Raw genomic sequence first — 21,147 nt, 5'->3', positions numbered from 1 at the left:
TTTAATGATCACCATTCTAACTAAAATCCCACCCTTTTTATAAAACGTTTGCCTGGTCCATCTGACTCTGAATCATCTTGGTATGTATAATTGCCAAATATACTTTTTTTTCAGATGGCAATTCACATCTGCCTTTTAGGCTAGTGCTGAAAGGAAGGCAAATAATTGAGGAGGTTCAGTAAGGATAGTTCTCCATGGAAAAAACAAAAAAAAAGCACCAACCAAACTGAATACTCTCTTATAGGACTGACTATGCATTGCAAATACTGAAAACAAGTTTTGATTAGAATTTTATCTTAAACTAAAATCTGTTGCCAGGCGCAGTGGCTTACCCTTGTAATCCCAGCACTTTGGGAGACCAAGGCGGGCAGATCACCTGAGATCAGGAGTTTGAGACCAGCCTGGCCAACATGGTGAAGCCCCATCTCTACTAAAAATACAAAAGTTATCTGGGCGTCATGGTGATCCCAGCTACTCAGGAGGCTGAGGCCAGAGAATTGTTTGAACTCAGGAGGTGGACGTTGCAGTGAACTGATATTGGGCCACTATACTCTAGCCTAGGTGACAGAGCGAGACACCGTCTGAAAAAACAAAAAAATTATCTGGGTCTGGTAGTATGCGCCTGTGGTCCCAAGCTATTGGGAGGCTGAGACAGGAGAATCGCTTGGGCCTGGGAGGCAGAGGTTGCAGTGAGCCAAAATCGCACCACTGCACTCCAGTCTGGGCGACAGAGCAAGAGTCCATCTCAAAAAAAAAAAAAAAAAAAAAAAAAAAAAAAAAAATTATCTGGGTGTGGTAGTATGCACCTGTAATCCCAGCTACTTGGGAAGCTGAGATAGGAGAATTGCTTGAGCCTGAGAGGCGGAGGTTGCAGTGAGCCCAAATTGCACCACTGCACCCCACACTCCAGCCTGGGTGAGAGAGCAATTTTCCAACTCAAAATAAAAAAAAAAATCTGTGAAAATAAGTTTATCTTAACACATTAGGTTATAATTGCAATTACAAAGTAGTGCTTGGAACAAACAAAATTAAGTGAAGTGTGTTTTAAACATTTAGACAATTATCATAAGACAGTCTGATATCCTTTCACACAGGGAACAGCAGACAGGTGGAGAAAGAGCAACAAAGATACCACGTGGAGGTATTGCTTTATACACCTTGGCTGGGATCTGGGCCATGCAGGTGCCAGCTCTGGATTTCCTTCCCAGCAGACAACTGCCAGTACAAGGAGACTCACATACGTTATTGAACAACTCAATTGCATCATACTTTTAAAAAGATTCAAATTATATATAAAAGTGATGAATTCAATACTATTTACCCCTTTCTGTTGATTACAAAGTGACCACACAAGGGAATATTTAGGGTTGTGTGGTGGTAAATGCCTAACTCTACCTATTTCTCTTGAACTCCTGGTCTCAAGTGATCCTCCCACCTCAACCTCCCAAAGGCCTTACAGGCCTGAGCCACTGCACCTGGCCCATCCATTTGTCAAAATCCACATTAACTATACACTGCAGAGAGTTAACTTTATGCAAAGTAAAGTGGGATCTTAGGATAGAATGGCCAGTAGGACAAATGAATTTAATTATATTACAAAGGTATTTTATAACCTCACCAAAGTGAATGGGAAAAAAATAAATTGATTTGAGTAAATAAATAAATCAAATTTTGATTGATTAGTCAATCAAAAAAGAATTGATTTGTGTAAATAAAATAGAAATTGAATTGATTTGGAAAAGTGTTTTGACTGGCTATCAGGCTAAAGACAAAAAAAACTGTACATAAACACTATAGTTGGAAAACTTGCTTCCACAGAGTTAGAAATTCTGAAACTACATGTATTGTTAACACACACACACACTCACATAAGTAGAGAGAGAGAGAGAGAGCGCACAGCCCCCAGATCCATATCATTGCTGGGAGAATTAAGTGCTGCCCATAGACTCAGAAAGGATAACTGGAAGCTTGTGCGTGGTCTCTCGTGGACTCTGCTGCCTCTTACCTTTGCTGATTTTCATCTGCATCCTTTCACTATAATAAACTGTAACTATGAGTAAAATGGCTTTTTGGGGTTCTTCTAGTGAATCATTAAACCAGAGAATAGTCTTGGGGATTAAAGACTCTCAGTTATTAGATACCCTATTTTAGCATTAAGTTTAACCCAATCTTAGAATCCAGCTTCAAGACCAGATAATTAATTTATTTAAAGCTAAAAATCTCAACAAAAGTATTAAATAGAAATCAGCAAGGCTAGGCACAATGGCTCACACCTATAATCCCAGTACTTTGGGAGGCTGAGGTAGGAAGATTGCTTGAGCCCAGGAGTTGGAGACCAGCCTGGGCAACATAGTGAGACACTGTCTCTACCAAAAATGAAAAAGGTCCAGGCATGGTTTTATGCACCTGTGGTCCCAGCTACCCAGGGGGCTGAGGTGGGAGGATCACTTGAGCCCAGGAGGTCAAGGCTGCAGTGAGCTGTGATCGCACCACTGAACTCCAGCCTAGGCAACAGAGCAAGATTCTGTATCAAAAAAAAAAAAAAAAAAGCAAATTGTTTGAATTTCTCCTCTTAGGAAAAAGAACTGTATTAGCATATATTACTCTGACATAGTTGATATGGCAATATCAACCATCAAAGATATAATGGTATACTTATCTGGTATAATTTATAAATTTGCCTCAGTAGAATCACAGCCTATTCTATAGTTAAATATATACACTGCTAGTATTATAGCAAACTTCAGTGGCTTTTGTGATAAAGAAAATAAACTTCAAAAACTTCATTATTCCCTCTAGAATAACTTTATTGTGAGTCTATTTAAGAAGACAGTCCAGGCTGGGCACAGTGGCTCACGCCCCTAATCCCAGCACTTTGGAATGTTGAGACAGGCAGATCACTTGAGGTCAGGAGTTGGAGGCCAGTTCAGCCAACATGGTGAAACCCTGTCTCTACTAAAAATACAAAAGTTGGCTGGGTGTGGTTGCAGGTGCCTGTAGTCCCAGCTACTCGGGAGGCTGAGGCACCACAATCATTTGAACCCAGGAGGCGGAGGTTGCAGTGAGCTGAGATCATGCCCTGTACTCCGAACTGGGCAACAGAGCAAGACTGTCTCAAAACAAAACAAAAAAAGTCTACAAAATTTTCTGTTTCATGGATACAGGAATCAGAAAATGATACCCAAGCTCATAAGTGGCATAAATGTAATACTCAAACAGCATGATATAATGCATATATTCCCTTTGTGTTTTGAAAACTATTACTTAAAACAATCATTCAGAAAAGTAGACAAATCTGGGTGTAGTGGCTCACGCCTGTAATCCCAGCACTTTGGGAGGCTGAGGAGGGTGGATCACCTGAGATCAGGAATTCAAGAACAGCCTGGCCAACATGGTGAACTTGTCTCTACTAAAAATATAAAAGTTAGTCATGTCGTGGCATGCACCTGTAATCCCAGCTACTTGAAAGGCTGAGGCAGGAGAATTGCTTGAGCCCAGGAGGCAGAGGTTGCAGTGAGCTGAGATTGAGCCACTGATCTAGGCTGGGCGACAAGAGCGAAATTTTGTCTCGGGAAAAAAAAAAAAAAAAAGGCCAGGCCAGCATGGTGAGTCCGAGGGGGGCGGATGACTTGAGGTCAGAAATTCAAGACCAGCCCAGTCAACATGGTTAAACCCTGTCTCTACTAAAAATACAAAAATTAGCCGGGTGTGGTGACGTGCACGTGTAATCCCAGCTACTCCACAGGCTCAGGCAGGAGAGTCGCTTGAATGCGGGAGACAGACGTTGCAGTGAGCCTAGATCACGCCACTGATCTAGGCTGGGTAACTGTAGCCTGGGTAACAGAGCGAGACTCTGTCTCAAATAAAAAGTAACAGTCAAAGACTTCTGCAAAGTGTGTGTGTGTGTTTGGGGGTGGTGGGTGGGAAGAGAAAGAGAGGCTTTTTTTTTTTTTTTTTTTTGAGACGGAGTCTCGCTCTGTCACCCAGGCTGGAGTGCAGTGGCACATCTTGGCTCACTGCAACCTCCGCCTCCTGGGTTCAAGCGATTCTCTTGCCTCAACCTCCCAAGTAGCTGGGATTACAGGCGCCCACCACCACGCCTGGCTAATTTTTGTATTTTTAGTAGAGATGTGGTTTCACCATGTTGGCCAGGCTGGTCTGGAACTCTTGACCTCAGGCAATCCGCCCATCTCTGCCTGCCAAAGTGCTGGGATTACAGGCGTGAGCCACCCCACCCGGCCTGAAAAAATTCTTAAATGAAATAACTTTAATTCAATTAAAATTATTAATCCTGTTAATAGAAATAATTTTATTCTTTTTTCTATTGATGTTTGTAAAAAGATCAAAATATATTATTGTTTTGTAGTCTTTTTCTTTTTCTTTTTTTGAGACAGAGCCTCACTCTGTCACCCAGGCTGGAGTGCAGTGACGCCATCTCGGCTCACTGCAACCTCCGGCTCCCAGGTTCAAACTATTCTCCTGCCTCAGCCTCCAGAGTAGCTGGGATTACAGGCGTGGCCCACGTGGCCAGGCTGGTCTCTTAACTCCTGACCTCAGGTGATCCAGCCCCCTCGGCCTCCCAAAGTGCTGGGATTACAGGCGTGAGCCACTGCACCAGGCCTCTAGGCTTTTTTATACTTCAGTATTCGGTAAATATCTTTCAAATTAAATAAACATAAAAAGCCAGGCTTTTCCAACTGTTTCCTACACATTCTGCAAGATATTAATCATGTTTCAAGAAAAAGTGTTGTGTTCAAGTACGTTTGGGAAACATTGTTATTATATTATTTTCTTCTTGGAGAATCATAGAAAAACTTGAGAGGTTGGTGGGTTGGCGCAAACCAAGACCAAAAACTGAACTGCAATCACTACCAAACCCCCCCGAGTTTGCTCCTCCCTACTTGCTAGGCTCAGTCCACACTCTCCGGAAAAAGAAATCAGACGTAGGGGGTTCTCGAGATGACGTATTTCCCGCGCGCCGCGAAGTCCTGACGTTAAGGCGCCAGTCGCGAGGTGAAGGCGGGGTCTGAAGTGGGCGTGGCGTCGCTGGAGGCTAGTCAGACGCGGGACCCGTTCTCGAGGCGGGAGCTGAGGTGCGGGGCGGGGCCTCCTGCCTTGCGCCGGCCTGTGGGGAGGCGGGGCGGGGCACAGTCTCTTGACCGTCCAGCCCGCCCCTGACGCCGCCGGCAACTGCGGGAGTCGGGGTCGGAGCGGTTTGTTAAGCGGTTGGTTCTTACAGCTGCGGTCCTTTGCTAACCTGACCGGCAGCTTCAGCCTCCGCCGCCTCCTCAGCCCTCGGCGCCGCCGCTGGCGCCGCCGCCCGACCCGCAGGCCGCCGCGGGCCGCAGAGCCCATGAGGGCGCGGGCACCGCCGCCGCTTCCGCGGCGTCGCCGTCGTCCCGGAGCGCCTCGAGCTGGCGCGGGCATGGCCGCGGCATGAGCGTGGAGCCGCCGCCGGAGCCAGAGGAGAAGGCGGCGTCGGAGCCTGAGGCGGGAGCCATGCCGGAGAAGCGCGCGGGCGCGCAGGCCGCGGGGAGCAGCTGGGTGAGCGCGGGCGCGGGGCCCGGCGGCCTGAATCCCGGGAAGGCTGGGTGGGGTCGCACGCGGGGCCCGCGAGTCCGTCGCTCCGGGCGGGGGCTTCGGCTCTCGGAAAGCCGGTCTTTTTCCATGGGGTGGGGGGAGGCGAATTCATCCCGAATACAAGTTTTTCCATCCCGAATACAAGTTTTTCCTAGTGACTGCAGACAGAACTTTACAGGATTTGGTGGTTGTTTCAAAAGGCGCTAGACATGGGACAGTGAATATAAGTAGTCATTCGGTTATTTCAGAGTTCTCCATCCCTGTAACAGTGGATAACAGTTTTCCTGGCGCATTTCTGCCCAAGTCTACATGGAAAACGGGTAGGGAGCATTTGAATCAGACCGTCGACCGGGAAGTTGGCGGCAGATGCTGGGCAGCGCCTCGCTGCTCCTTCCGTGTCCTCCCGGCGTCGGAGGGGCGGTCGCAGCGATGGGGAGCAGAGTTTCAGGGGCGTTGCTGGGGACCAGCTGAGGAGCAAGTTAGGCCGGCCTCTTTCTCCAGTTTTACTTTTACTTGAGGTCGAGATGGCTTCTGACAATAATACAGAAGCAATTGAGCCCTGACTTAATTGGCCTGGTTTCGGCAGAACAGGCCTTGTCTGTGTCAGTGGTTTCATATGGTGGAATGTCCGAGAGGCTTTGTCGTTTCTTTAAGGCCTGAGTTTAAAAAGGATTTTTTGTTTTTTGGTCTTAGTACCTGAAATATAGAGAATGTTATAGTGAATAGAAACTCTGACACAATGGGAAAGTTTTCCCAAAGAAAAGTAGAAATTTAAATATATGCTTTTTGGTTTTAGATTTTTAGCGTACATACCTGATTTTGTTTTTAGTTGAAGAATGCTAAGTGTTTACATGAACGTATTTGGGGGATGTAAATCCCTATTAGTAGTTTGGGAGGGCAGGTGAAGCAGGAGGAGCAGTAGGTAGAACGGAGCCGGCAGAGCTGGTTTTTCGTCCTGATTTTGCCTGAACAGTGCGCACTCTGGACAGGGTATTGAAACAGCCTTGCTCCTCAGTGCCTAATCTGTAAGATGAGTACTTAGTTGAAGTCCCCTCCCAGCCTAAGTGACTCCCTATTTGTGAAAAGCATTTCAAAGTTACGATCTGTAATATGAGAAGCTTATCTTGTCGGGGGAGAGGAATTCTGTAGAATCGCTTTCTCTCATTTTGATTCGTGTTAGGTAGACTTGTCCTCTTCCGGCTTGCTACACAAAACTAAAGCACCAGTTCCTCCTTCTGTCTGCCATGAATTGATGGACAGTAATAACTAACCGGTGGCCCCGCTAGTAACCTGCGAGGTAGCTTCCTTCACCCCTTCCCATGCTTACAACAACCAGAAATTCCAGTTTATTAGATACAGATTTTAGGTTTTTATCCTCTCCTATGCATTCTTGTGCTCATTTCCTCAGCATTTTTGACCCAGACTTGGACTATCTCTTTCAAGACCCTTGCTCACCCCAGCGTCAGTCCACCTTGCACATGGCTGAGTAGTGTGTTCTAGCATGTGAAGATGATCATTACTGCTGTCCTTAATTTTTTTCATTGGCTCCTTATGACTTACAGAATAAAAAATAGATTGGCAGGTTGAAGCATTATTAGCGTAGTGATTAGACGAGCATGCTTGGAATCCCAGTTTCCACAGTTTGGTAAGTTAACGTAACTTCTGATTAATAATGGCATTTACCTCATAGGGTTGTGAGGGTTGCCGCAACTTGGCATCTAGTAAGCCCTTAATACATATTAATGTTATTATTTTTTAATAATCTTCACATGTATGATTGAACGATCACAATCTATAGGTGATCTTCTGACTGTGATAAAAGGAGTAGTTGTCTCCCATTTCCTAATGTTGACAGGAACTAGACCCCAACCTAAAAATTAAAGTTGCTAAATTTATGTGCCTAAGAGCAGAAATTTGTGAGGGATATTTACTCAAAAAAAACTAGACTCAGTTTATTCCCCAATTCTTTCTCCGTTGAATCCTGATGGTAACCTGATTTTGGGCACGGGTAGGTTCCTGCCTGGTCTTTCCTCCTCTCTGAGAACGCATGGAGTTGATGTTAATAAACTGATGAATACTGAGTTTTCTTGGTGTTTGCTGTAGATAGAAGACTAGCGTGAGCAGGTAGCAGTGTTTTTCTGAGTGTGTGGACGTTGGGAGAACAGTGAATGCTTTTGATGATATGTGTTCGTGTCATATGCTAGTACCCCTGAATTATGCATTTTTCCTGTTTGCAGTTTCTAATGTCACCTCCGGGTGCTGTGTCCTATAGCCCCTGTATGAATTGATTTCATTTTAATGTGTTGGAATTTCCTTACAGCTTGGTTTCAGTGACACTCATGATTTCAGGTTCTTAGATGCTACTGGTAATCACAGGGAAGATTGTCCAGCTGATAACTTTTTTGTTTTTTGTTTTTTGAGATAGGGTCTTGCTCTGTCATCCAGGCTGGGATTCAGTGGCCAGTCATGGCTCACTGCAAAGTTGAATTCTTGGGCTCAAGCAGTCCTCTCACCTCAGCCTCCTGAGTAGCTGGGACAACAGATATGTGCCACCATGCCTGGCTTTTTTTTTTTTTTTTAATTTACTTTTGTAGAGATGGAGTCTTGCTCTGTTTCCCAGGCTGGTCTCAAACTCCTGGGCTCAAATGATCCTCCTGTCTCAGCCTCCCAGTGTTGGGCTTACAGGTTAGAACCACTGTGCCTGGCCCTTCAACTTTTTTCTACCTTGTTTGGCAAAAAGGTATATTGACCAGCAAAAGATACTGGCAAAGAGATGTCATAATCTGAAAAATAAAAGATAATCAAGTATTTGCTCCAAGAGATCATTTCCTTCTAGAAAAGGGAGGTATGCAGCTAGGCGCGGTGGCTCACACCTGTAATCCCAGCACTTTGGGAGGCTGATGTGGGCGGATCACGAGGTCAAGAGATCAAGACCATCGTGGCCAACATATTGAAATCCTGTCTCTATAAAAATACAAAAGTTAGCTGGGCACGGTGGCGTGTGCCTGTAGTCCCAGCTACTCAGGAGGCTGAGGCAGGAGAATTGCTTGAACCTGGGAGGCGGAGGCTGAGACTGGGGAATTTATCAAGAAAAGAGGTTCTTTAGTCTGTACAGGAAGTGTAGCACCAGCATCTACTTCTGGTGAGGGCCTCAGAAAGCTTGCAATCATGGCAGAAGGCGAAGGGGAAGCCGCTTATCATGTGTGGGGGAGGGAGCAAGAGAGAGGGGAGGAGGTGCCAGGCTCCTTTTAGCAATAAGATCTTGGCCGTGTTCGGTGGATCACTTAAGGTCAGCAGTTCGAGACCAGCGTGGCCAACATAGTGAAACCCTGTCTTTACTAAATATACAAAAATTAGCCGGATGTGATGGTGCATGCCTGTATTCCTAGCTTCCTGGGTGGCTGAGATGGGAGAATCGTTTGAAACTGGGAGGCGCCACTGCACTCCACCCTGGGTGACAGAGTGAGACTCTGTCTCAAAAACACAAAATAAACAAAACCAATCAGATCTTGTGGTAACTAATGGAGCTAGAACTTACTCATTACCGTGAGAAGGACACCACACAACTGAGCAGAGATCAGCCACCATGACCCAAACACCTGCCGCTAAGCCCCACCTCCAACATTGGGGGTCACATTTCAACATGAGATTTGGAGGAGACAGATATCCAAATGGTATCTGCCTTAAAAACAAGTTGGATAGTTTGGTTTTCTATTCTCTAGAAGAGTTTGTCTAAGATTGGTAATACAGTTCTAGAACTTTATAGTTCTTGGCCTTTTGGAGGTTAATTCTAGAACAGTGTAGGTTTTCTGTTTGATTTTTAGTTCTGTCAGTTTCAGTAAGTTGTGTTTTGTTGGGAATTTGCCCATTTTCTCTAAAATGTCAAATTAATTGGCATAAAGTTGTGAATAATGACCTCTTAGGCTCTTTTCACCTTCTGTAGGGATTCTTGGTGTACATTTTTTTTTTTTTTTTGAGACAGAGTTTTGCTTTTGTTGCCCAGGCTGGAGTGCAATGGTGTAATCTCGGCTCACTGCAGCCTCCGCCTCCCGGGTTCAAGTGATTCTCGTGCCTCAGCCTCCCAAGTAGCTGGGATTGCAGGCATGTACCACCATGCCTGGCTAATTTTGTATTTTTAGTAGAGACGGGGTTTCTCCATGTTGGTCAGGCTGGTTTTGAACTCCTGACCTCAGGTGATCCACCGTTCTTGGCCTCCCAAAGTGCTGGAATTACAGGCGTGAGCCACAGTGCCTGGCCCCCCGGCTTTTTTTTTTTTTTTCCTTTAAAGAAGTGGGGCCTCACTCTGTCATCCAGGCTGGAGTTCTGTGGCGCACAATCATAGCTTGCTGTAACCTTGAACTCCTGGGTTCAAATGATCCTCCTGCCTCGGCCTCCCTAGTAGCAAGGACTGTAGGCACGTGGCACTATGCCTGGCTAGTTTTTAAATTTTTTTGTAGAGATTGGGTCTCCTCACTATGTTGTCCAGGCTTGTCTTGAACTCCTGGCCTCACGTAATCCTCTAGCCTAAGCCTCTCGAAAGTGCTGGGATTATAGGCATGAGCCACCGTGCCTGGCTGGTACTCTGCATTGGTAACTTGTGCTTTTTCTTTCAAAAAATATTTAATTTTCTAGCATCTTCTGGATAAATATTCACAAATATTGCATGTGGTGATAATTTTGTATGTTATTTTGATTTTAAATAAACTAGAATATCCAGGAAAGTATTCAATGGTAATGGTAAAAGTGCATACAACCTCCTCTGCATAACAGGAATACATTAATTTTTTCTTACTGTTAGGTATCCTGTTGGCTGTATACATGTAAACATACTTTTACCCTATGGAAGCATTTTTGAAATTTCTCAGTTTCAGCTGGGTGAGGTGGCTCATGCCTGTAATCCCAGCACTCTGGGAGGCTGAGGCAGGTGGATCACGAGGTCAGGAGATTGAGACTGTCCTGGCTAACACGGTGAAACCCCATCTCTACTAAAAATGCAAAAAATTAGCTGGGCGTGGTGGCAGGCGCCTGTAGTCCCAGCTACTTGGGAGGCTGAGGCAGGAGAATGATGTGAACCCGGGAGGCGGAGCTTGCAGTGAGCCGAGATCGGGCCACTGCACTCCAGCCTGGGCGAGAGAGCGAGACTCCGTCTCAAAAAAAAAAAAAAAGAAATTTCTCGGTTTCTTACATGTGTTCTGTCTTCCCCTTTCCCTCTTCCCTTCCTCCAGTTCAGCATGTCGTAGAACTTTCACAAGTGGTTATGAAATCGTCAGATATGCTATGGAGAAAGAGATTATGGCATAGCAAGAGCAAGAGCATTGTTCTGTGAGAATCGGAGAGAAATCTATTCTTAATGTGTATTAATTTATTTTTTTACTTTTGAGACAAGAGTCTTGCTCTTTCATCCAGGCTGGAGTGCAGTGGTGTGATTATGGCTCAGTGTAGCTGGGAACTCCTGGGCTCGAGTCTTCCTGCCTCACCTTCCTGGTAGCTGCGACTACACGTACGTCCCACCATGACTGGCAAATTTTTAAATTTTTATTTGTAGAGATGTGATCTTGTTTTGTTGTCCAAGCTGGTCTTGAACTCCTGGCTTCAAATAATCCTCCTGCCTTGGCCTCCCAAAGCATTGGGATTGCAGGTGTGAGCCACTGTGCCCAGCCTTAGTCTGACTTTTTTATAGTTAGCTTTGTATTTGCTTGTCCTTTTTAAACAACCTTATTCAGTTTAATTGACATAAAATGAACTGTATGTGTTTGGAGTGCACAGTTTTGTGTTGCAACGTGTCTATACACCTGTGAAACCATTATCATAATCAAGATAGTAAACATTCATCACCCTCAAATGTTTGTTTTTACGTCCCTCTGCACCTCCATTTCCAGGCAATAATTTATCTATTCTGTCACTATATATTGTCTTGAATTTTCTTCCCTTTTTTGTTTTTTTTTTTGTTTTTTTTTGTTTTTTAGAGATGGAGTTTCATTCTTGTTGCCCAGGCTGGAGTGCAGTGGCGCGATAATGGTTCACCGCAACCTCTGCCTCCGGGGTTCAAGTGATTCTCCTGCCTCAGCCTCCCCAGTAGCGCAGATTACAGGCATGCACCACCATGCCTGGCTAATTTTATATTTTTAGTAGAGACGGGGTTTCTCCATGTTGGTCAGGCTGGTCTCAGACTCCTGACCTCAGGCGATCCGCCTGCCTCGGCCTTCCAAAGTGCTGGAATTACAGGCGTGAGCCACCACGCCTGGCTGGTTTGAATTTTCTAGCATTTTTTTTTTTTTTGTTATTTTATAAATACAGCGTATTCTCCTCTTTGGCTTTTAAAAAGTTCAGCCTAAATTATTTTGAGATTTATCAATGTTATGTAAATCCACAGTTCATTCTTTTTAATTACTGAGTAGTATTCCATTTTGTGGATGAACCACATTTGTACATTCCCTTGTTGATGGACTTTCGGCTTCTCACCAGTTTTTGGCTATTACAAATAAAGCTGCTGTGAACATCTGTGTGCCAATAATACACTTTTTTAAAAGTAAATAGGAGTGGAATGGCTGGGTCATATGGTAGATGTATTTAACTTTTTAAGAATCGGCTGGCCGGGCATGGTGGCTCACGCTTGTAATCCCAGCACTTTGGGAGTCCGAGGCAGGAGGATTGCCTGAGCCTGGGAGTTTGAGACCAGCCTGGGCAACATGGTGAGACTTCCGTCTTTAAAAAAATAATAAAATAAATTGCCAAACTAATTATTTTAAAAGTAATTGTACAGTATTACATTGCAGCTAGCACTGTATGATAATTCTAGTTCATCCATATCCTTACCAACACCTGGCCAATTTTAGCCCTTCCAATTGGTCTTTAGTGATGTCTCGTTGTTCTTTTAATTTGTGCTTCCCTATGGCTAGTGGTATTCAATACCTTTACATCATTTTTTTTTTTCGAGACGGAGTCTCACTGTCTCGCCCAGGCTGGAGTGCAGTGACTTGATCTTGGCTCAGTGCAAGCTCTGCCTCCCGGGTTCACGCCATTCTCCTGCCTCAGCCTCCTGAGTAGCTGGGACTACAGGTGCCTGCCAGCATACCTGGCTAATTTTTTGTATTTTTAGTAGAGACGGGGTTTCACTGTGTTAGCCAGGATAGTCTGAATCTCCTGACCTCGTGATCTGCGCATCTCGGCTTCGCAAACCAAAGTGCTGGGATTACAGGCATGAGCCACTGTGCCCGGCCAAGGTTTTTTTTTTTTTTTTTTTTTTTTTGCCTCTGGCAGAGTCTCACTTTGGTTGCCCAGGCTGGGGTGCAGTGGCATGATCTTGGCTCACTGCAGCCTTGACCTCCTGGGCGCAGGTAATTCTCCCACCTAAACCTCTTGAGTAACTGGGACTACAGGCATGTGCCACCATACCCAGCTAATTTTTTAGTTTTTTGTAGAGATGGGGTCTTGCTATGTTGCCCAGGCTGGTCTTGAACTCCTGGATTCAAGTAGTCCGCCTGCCTCAGCCTCCCAAAGTGCTGGGATTACAGGTGTGAGCCATGTGCCCATCTTCCCTAAGCTTATATGTCATCTGTATATCCCTTTTGGCAAAATGTCTTTTCTTGTCTTTTGCCTATTTTTTGTTGTTGTTGTTGTTGGTTGGTTGTCTTCTTATAATTGAGTTCTGAGAGTTCTTTATATATTTGGGATGCAAGTCCCTTGTCAAATGATTTGCAAATACATTCTAGTCTGTAGTTGATCTTTTCATTCTCTCAGCAGTGTCTTGAAGAACAGGAATTTTAAATTTTGATGAAATTTATCAATTTTTTCTTTTATAGATCAGGGTTTTGGTTTCATATTTAAGAAATTGTTGCCTAATCCCAAATCATAGGAATTTCCTTCTATTTTTTCTTTTTGTTAGATGGAGTCTCATGCTCTGTTGCCCAGGCTGGAGTGCAGTGGCACAATTTCGGCTCACTGCAGTCTGCATCTCGGGTTCCAGCGATTCTCCTGCCTCAGCCTCCCAAGTAGCTGGGACTATAGGCACAGGTGCGTGCCACCACGCCTGGCTAATTTTTTTTTTTGTATTATTATTATTATTTTTTTGAGACACAGTCTCACTCTGTCACCCAGGCTCAAGTGCAGTGGTGCAATCTCAGCTCACTGCAAGCTCCGCCTCCCGGGTTCATGCCACTCTCCTGCCTCAGCCTCCTGAGTAGCTGGAACTATAGGCATCTGCTACCACGCCCAGCTAATTTTTTGTATTTTTAGTAGAGACGGGGTTTCACCGTGTTAGCCAGGATGGTCTCCATCTCCTGACCTTGTGATCTACTCACCTCAGCCTCCCAAAGTGCTGGGATTTCAGGCGTGAGCTCAATCTACTGACCTTAATATCCACCCGCCTCGGCCTCCAAAAGTGCTGGGATTACAGGCGTGAATCATTGTGCTTGGCCTTCCTTCTATGTTTATGGAAGCTTTATAGTTTTAGATTTTACAATTGGGTTTATGTTTCATTTTGATTACATTTTTATATGGTGCAAGATAAAAATGGAAATTATTTATGACTAATCAGTTGTTCATTTGCTGAAAAGTACGTTTTTATTTATTGAATAGCTTTTGCATCTTTTTTTTTTTTTTTTTTTTGGGAATGGCGTCTTGTCTTGTTGCCCAGGCTAGAGTGCAGTGGCGCAATCTTGGCTCACTGTAACCTCCACTTCCCAGGTTCAAGTGATTCTCCTGACTCAGCCTCCTGAGTAGCTGGGATTACAAGCACATGCCACCATGCTTGGCTAATTTTTGTTTGTTTTTTTTTTTTGAGACGGAGTCTGGCTGTCACCCAGGCTGGAGTGCAGTGGTGCAATCTTGGCTCACTGCAAGCTCCGCCTCCCGGGTTCCCGCCATTCTCCTGCCTCAGCCTCCGAGTGAGTAGCTGGGACTACAGGCGCCCGCCACCACGCCTGGCTTATTTTTTGTATTTTTAGTAGAGATGGAGTTTCACTGTGTTAGCCAGGATGGTCTCGGTCTGACCTCGTGATCCGCCCATCTCAGCCTCCCAAAGTGCTGGGATTACAGGTGTGAGCCACTGCGCCTGGCCTAGTTTTTGTATTTTTAATAGAGACAGGGTTTTACCATGTTGGTCAGGCTAGTCTTGAACTCCTGACCTCGTGATCCGCCCATCTCAGCCTCCCAAAGTGTTGGGATTACAGGCGTGAGCCACCGCACCCGGCTTGCTTTTGCATCTTTGTCAAAAATCAATTGTCTGTGTATCAGTCAGTCTCTGAACTCTTTATTCTGTTCCTTTGATCTATTTGTTTTTACATCAATACCATGCAGTCTTGATTACTGGAGGTTCATAAGACTTGAAAATTAGGTTAGTCCCCTGATCTTGTTATTTTTTAAAGTCGTTTTAGTGATTCTGTGTCTTTGCATTTTAGAATTAGCCTGGCAATTTCCACAAGAAAACGTTTTGGGATTGTCATTGGTATTCTTTTGCCCTGAAGATCTGTTTGGGAAGAATTGATCAAGTCTTCTGATGCATGAATGTAGTATCTCCATTTATTTTAGATCTGTAATTTCTTTCAGCTGAGTTTTGTAGTTTTCAGTTGACATGTCTTTCCCCTCTTTTGTCAAATTATTCCGTTTCGTATTTCTTGACGTTATTGTAAATAGTATCATTACATAAATGTAAATTTTTTAAATTTAAATTCGCAATTGTTTTTTGCCATTATATAGAAATACAGTTGATGTAAAAAAATTGTGTAATTGTGGTAAAATACACATAGCAAAGAAGTTACCATCTTAAACATTCTTAAGTGTAGACTTCAGTAGTGTAAGTATATTCACATTGTTCTGCAGCCAATTTCCAGAACTTTTTCTTCTTTCAAAACAAATTCTATACCCATGAAACAACAACTTTCCATTTTTTGCCACCCTCCCATTCCCTGACAATCACCATTTCCTTTCTGTTTCTATGTGTTTGACTTGCTTTAGATACCTCATATATATGGAATCATACGGTATTCATCCATACCTTTTTATGATTGACTTATTTCACCTCGCATAATGTCCTCAAGGTTTGTCTGTGTGTGCCATGTGTCAGAATTTTCCTCTTTTTTTTTTTTTTGGAGACATGTTCTCTCTCTCTTGCTCAGGGCTGGAGTGCGGTGGCATGATCCTGGCTCGGGAGCCTCGACCTCCCCAGGCTCAGGCGATCCTCCCACCTCAGCCTCCCGAGTAGCTGAGAGTACAGGCGCGCACCAGCATGCTCAGCTAATTTTTGTATTTTTTGTAGAGTTGCAGTTTTGTCATGTTACCCAGGGTAGTCTAAAACTCCTGTGCTCAAGCGATCCACCCACCTGGGCCTCCCAAAGTGCAGGGATTACAGGCATGAGCCACCATGCCTGGCCTCTTTGCCCATTTTTAAATTGGGTTATTTAAGTAAAAATAAGTGTATCTATTTTTACTTTGTTGCCTGGGTTTTTGTTGTCATATCCAAGAAGTCATTGCCAAATTCATACCATGAAGTTTTTGCCCTATGTTTTCTTCTAAGTTTTATAGTTTTAAGTCTAATGATAGGTCTTTGGTTCATTTTAAAAGTTTGTGGTTTAAGAAAGCCCAACTTCTTTCTCTCTCTCTTCTTGTATTTTTAGTGTCGTATATAAGAATCTATTACCAAATCCAATATTTATCTGTTTTATGTTTTTAGCTCTTATGTGTAGGCCATTAATCCCTTTGAGTTGATTTTCATATATAATGTGAAGTAGGGGTCCAACTTTATTCTTTTACATGTGAAAAATTAGTTGCTCTAACAGCATTTGTTCAAGAGACCTTTCTTTTATGGCACCCTTAAAATCTGTTGGCATTCACGGCTTATTTCTGGAGTTTCCATTCTACTCCATTGGTGTATGTCTATCCTTATGCAAGTACCACGCTATTTTGATCTCTGAAGCTTTGTAGTTTTGAAATCAGGAAGTGTGCGTTTTCCAATTTTGTAATTTTTCAAGATTGTTTTGGCTGTTTGGTGTCCTTTGCAATTCCATATGAATTTGAGGTGACCCTTAATTCTTAATAATGACCTCCTTTTTATTCTTTACTTATTTTTTTGAGAGAAGGTCTTGCTGTGTAGGGATTGTATTGAATCTGTAAATCACATTGAATAGTATAGCTTAGTGATAGTAAGTCTTCCTTCCTGTGCACATAAATGTCTTTATTTAGGTGAAATTTGTTTTTGGTAACGATTTGCAGTTTTCAGTGTGTAAGTCTTTCACCTCCTTGGTTAAATTTATTTTTAGGTTTTTTTTTTTCTTTTAGATGCTATTGTAAATGAAATTACTTTCTTAATTTCATGTATGTATAGAACATATCGTGTGTTTATATAGTTTTCCTGCATTGTCTAATCTGCAGTTATCTTATTAGGCACATTTGGAGCAGTACTACTCATTGTAGGACTAATTATTCTCCACTACCCAGGCAAGGTTTTCCTGATTTTGTACTCAGCACTATGTGAGTGAAATAAGTTTTTTAAGGTTAGTTGGTGGAAACATGCATAGGCTCAGAGTGACATCTGGCCAGATCTGTATACTGGTCAGATGTTTTTTCCCTGGTTTTTGGTAATTATGTCCCATGCATGTGCTTATCAGTATCCTGCTGAATTCTTGAAGTGCATCTTCCGCAGATCTCTGGGCTTCTATCTCTCTTCTCTCCATTACTCTGTTCTGCCTTGATCTCCATTAGCTCTCATTTTCATGTCAACTCAGGAAGTTGTCCTCCAGGCCTTTGTCTGGTTTCTTCCTACTAGAGCAGCTCATCTTTTCTTTCCTGATTTTCAGGGATCTCTGTCCTTCATTGCCTGGCATCCAGTTTGTCTTGGTTGTCTAAAGCAGTAGGGTAATTTTGATTACTATTAACTATTTCTTTTCCACTTTGTTAAAGATGGATTTTGTGGCTCTTTCTTGAGATGGATGAAAAACTCAGCTTTTCAGATTTTTTTCTGTCCATTTATATTAATTTTAAATTAACAGTTGTCTTCTCTCTGGCTTAAAAGTTTCTTCCTCTTATAAAATCAGTATTTCAATATGCATATTACTATTTTGCCCCGGTGGTTTTCTACCTTTTCTTAACTTTCGCATCAGCTCTGGGCCATCCTCTCAATATTTTTATGGAGAACACTCTCGTGTCTACTGTGACATTCATTAAGGTGGGTGGGAAGGGACACTTCCTAGGAAAGGCACTATGTATAGTGTAAAAAAGTTTTTTCCCTCATCATCTTCATTTTCCTATGCTTCCCACATCCCTTTCTGTACTTACTTTTTTTTTGAAATCTATTGTTCTACTAGAAATCATATTAATATTATTTATATACAGTATTAGACCTTTCCACTGAGGCAGAATAACTAAGCACCTAAAAACCTGGATGTTTTCTTGCCTTTTAAATTTAATCTTAATTGCGTGAGTGTATCTCACCTGGTTTTGCTATGATTTTTTTTAGAATTCATGAATATTCTAATTAATGTTCTAAGGAATGTGATATGTTTTTATTGACTATGACTCATCAATTCTCATGATAGCTTTGAAGTAGATGGTAGAGCAGTGCATGATTTAATGGTGAGAAACATCAGTGCATGGAGATAAATTGACTTGCTGAAAGTGACCAGGCTGACTGAACAATGGAGCTGGGACTTTCCTCATCTCTGTTCTCAAATCTAATTTTTATTTGACAGCTCAGTTCCTTATGTTGCCTAGATAGGCAATTTTGTTTTTCATATTCAACAGTAGAGGTAGGAAAAAGACTCCTGAGTTATCTGAGCATTGTTTTTTGTTGTCATTTGTGTGCTGTCACAGAGTTAGGCATTGTAGTCCTGCCTAAATAGCTCCTCTGCTCTACATTGTCTATTGTTAAATTAGGTCAAGCCAGGAGGAGATCTGAAGAAAAATTTAAAATTCTGTGGTTAGTTTGCTTCTTGTTAATTACTATTCATCTGACTAATTGCTTCAATTTAAAAATAGCAAAAGAGTATGAATTTTATGTATTAGTAGTTCTTTGTGCATAGATCTTTGAAATAAGTAATTAAATGAAAGTGTCTTTTGCACGTAATGTAGAAGAATCTCTCTTTATACTGTGATACAGTAGAAGTACAGAAACTTCATTTAAGATCTGTAACATGGTAATGTGTTCCCTGAAGAAAAATAGTGGCTTTATATTTTAAACTATTAGCCAGCCAGATACATGTGAGTATCATGGGTCATGAAAAAAGAGTCATAAGATGGTGTGTAGTGAAATGTGGAGTTTTTTTTAGCTTTAGGCATCTTGAATACTGCTTTAGAGAAATTCTTAAGTTACCATTCTTTTGTGATATACTGCTTGGGTGGAAAACTTATGGAGGCCAGTTAATGTACACTAAAAAAAAGCCCATACCGATTGACCTGACAGTCACTCTTCAAGGAACTTACTGTAAGGCACTATTGGGACAAGACCACGGAGGTTTATTTGTAAGATATGTGTGTATTAATTATATATATTCATGAAAGATTGTAATTTAAAAGGGACTTGGTGAAACAGTTGTGGCACATACATTAGGTGGAGTACTAAGCTGCCGTTAAAAGTGATGAAATGATTATATGCCTATTGATATGAATATGGTGAATATATTTTTATGTCAATTGGCTACACAGCTTTTATCACATTAAAAATGCGTTTATATATTTGCATGGAAAAATGTCTGGAAGGGTTTATACCAAACTTTAAAACACTAGTGATCATTGCTGGTATTGAGATTTTTGTTGATTTTAATATAATTTCTTGCCTGTTTCTTTATTTTCATTTATATGTTTTCTGGTAAACATGTATATCAGTTACAAAGCCAAATGAAAAAAATAAAAAGACCAATGGAAAGGATACATGAATGCTGGAAGTTAGACACACCGTTGCCTCACAGACTTTCTGGTCCTGATTGTTTGGGTTGCCTCAAGCTCTTTCTTGTTTTCTGACCTATCTTCCCTCCTTCCTCATTGCCTGTCTAAGGATCCCCCTTTTGTGTGAGTTGATCCTGCTTTCAGATATGTATGCACTAGAGGCTATAAGGGGCCTTAGACGCCAGTCCTAGTTTTCTCAGTATATGTATGAAAGCACTAAAGGCCAGAAAATTGGTTAAAGACAGGAAGCTATTAATAGTTAGCAGCAGAGCCAGAAATAGAACTCAGGTTTCCTTGCTTCTACTTGATAATTTTTTCCATATTATGTGTGCTTTTCATAAGTAGGGTGATCAGACATCTCAGTTTATGCCTTTTGTCTACACTTAATTCTGTTTTTTTTGTTGTTGTTGAGACAGAGTCTCACTGTTGCCCAGGCTGGAGTGCGGTGGTGGAATCTCGGCTTGCTGCAACCTCCGCCTCCCACGTTCAAGTGATTCTCTTGCCTCAGCCTCCCAAATTGCTGGGACTACAAGCATACACTGTCACCTCCAGCTAATTTTTGTATTTTTTTTTTTTTCCCCAGTAGGGACGAAGCTTCACCATGTTGGCCAGGCTGGTCTCAAACTCCTGACCTCAAGTGATCTGCCCGCCTTGGCCTCCCAAATTGCTGGGATTACAGGTGTGAGCCTCTGCGCCCAGCCTATGCTTAATTCTTAACAAGGACCCCCTTTTATTCCTTATTTATTTGAGACAAGATCTTGCCCTGTTGCCCAGGCTGGAGTGCAGTGGTATGATAATGGCTCACTTTAGCCTCAAACTCCTGGGCTTAAGTGATTCTCTCACCTGAGCCTCTGGAGTAGCTAGGACTATAGGTGTGCACCACCATGCCTGGCTAATTTGTTAATTTTTTTTGCAGAGATGGGGTCTCACTATGTTGCCCAGGATAGTCTCAAACTCTTGGCCTTAGGCAGTGCTCCCACGTCGGCCTCCCAAAGTGCTGGGATTACAGGCATTAGCCCCATGCTTGACCCCTCTTTTACTCTTAAAAGTGTCTCGGCTGGGTGCAGTGGCTCACACCTGTAATCCCAGCACTTTGGGAGGCCGAGGCGGGTGGATCACGAGGTCAGGAGATCGAGACCATCCTGGCTAACACAATGAAACTCCATCTCTACTAAAAATACAAAAAATTAGCCGGGCGTGGTGTCAGGCGCCTGTAGTCCCAGCTACTCAGGAGGCTGAGGCAGGAGAGTGGCGTGAACCCGGGAGGCAGAGCTTGCAGTGATAGGAGATCGTGCCACTGCACTCTAGCCTGGGAAACAGAGCGAGACTCTGTCAAAAAAAAAAAAAAAAAAAAAAGTGTCTCATTTGTGTGATAAATGTTTACCCCACTCATAAGGGAAACAGGCATAATGGATAGTGTCATACAGACTAACCCTGTAACCAGGATCCGTTAATAGAAATTGGAATGATTGGAAGGAAAGGCAGTTTGTAGAGTAAGATGCTTTTCATATGTTGAATTGAAGGTGTTGCCAGGACATCTAAGTCATTATTTTCTAGTCAGTAAAAGTAGCTGGGACGTCATTTTGAGAGAGATATGTTTGTGAGCTTTTTTTGTTTGGAGATGATAGTTGAAGCTGCATCAAGACAGTCCATTCATTTTTAATCTTATCGGGGGAGGATTAGTGAGCTCAG

At 42.9% G+C, this 21,147-nt stretch overlaps 1 protein-coding gene across 3 annotated transcripts in view; it reads left to right on the top strand.

Annotated features, from left to right (window-relative positions):
• The first annotated feature begins 5,139 nt into the window (after positions 1-5,139).
• The window catches only part of MFSD14B (major facilitator superfamily domain containing 14B), a 77,421-nt gene continuing 61,413 nt past the window's right edge, over positions 5,140-21,147 (top strand). Inside the window, exon 1 of one of the 3 annotated variants that reach the window (XM_031654032.1) lies at positions 5,140-5,544. In XM_031654032.1, the coding sequence (XP_031509892.1) occupies positions 5,437-5,544 (108 nt within the window). In that variant the 5' untranslated portion in view covers positions 5,140-5,436. The remainder of the gene's footprint in view (positions 5,545-21,147) is intronic. The other 2 variants (XM_031654031.1, XM_003912003.5) reach the window with 2 other exon arrangements.

The sequence above is a fragment of the Papio anubis genome, chromosome 13 (assembly GCF_008728515.1).
Source record: "Papio anubis isolate 15944 chromosome 13, Panubis1.0, whole genome shotgun sequence".
NCBI classification, from domain to species: domain Eukaryota; kingdom Metazoa; phylum Chordata; class Mammalia; order Primates; family Cercopithecidae; genus Papio; species Papio anubis.
The sequence above is the reverse complement of the archived record's forward strand: the minus strand, read 5'-3'. Positions and strand labels throughout refer to the sequence as shown.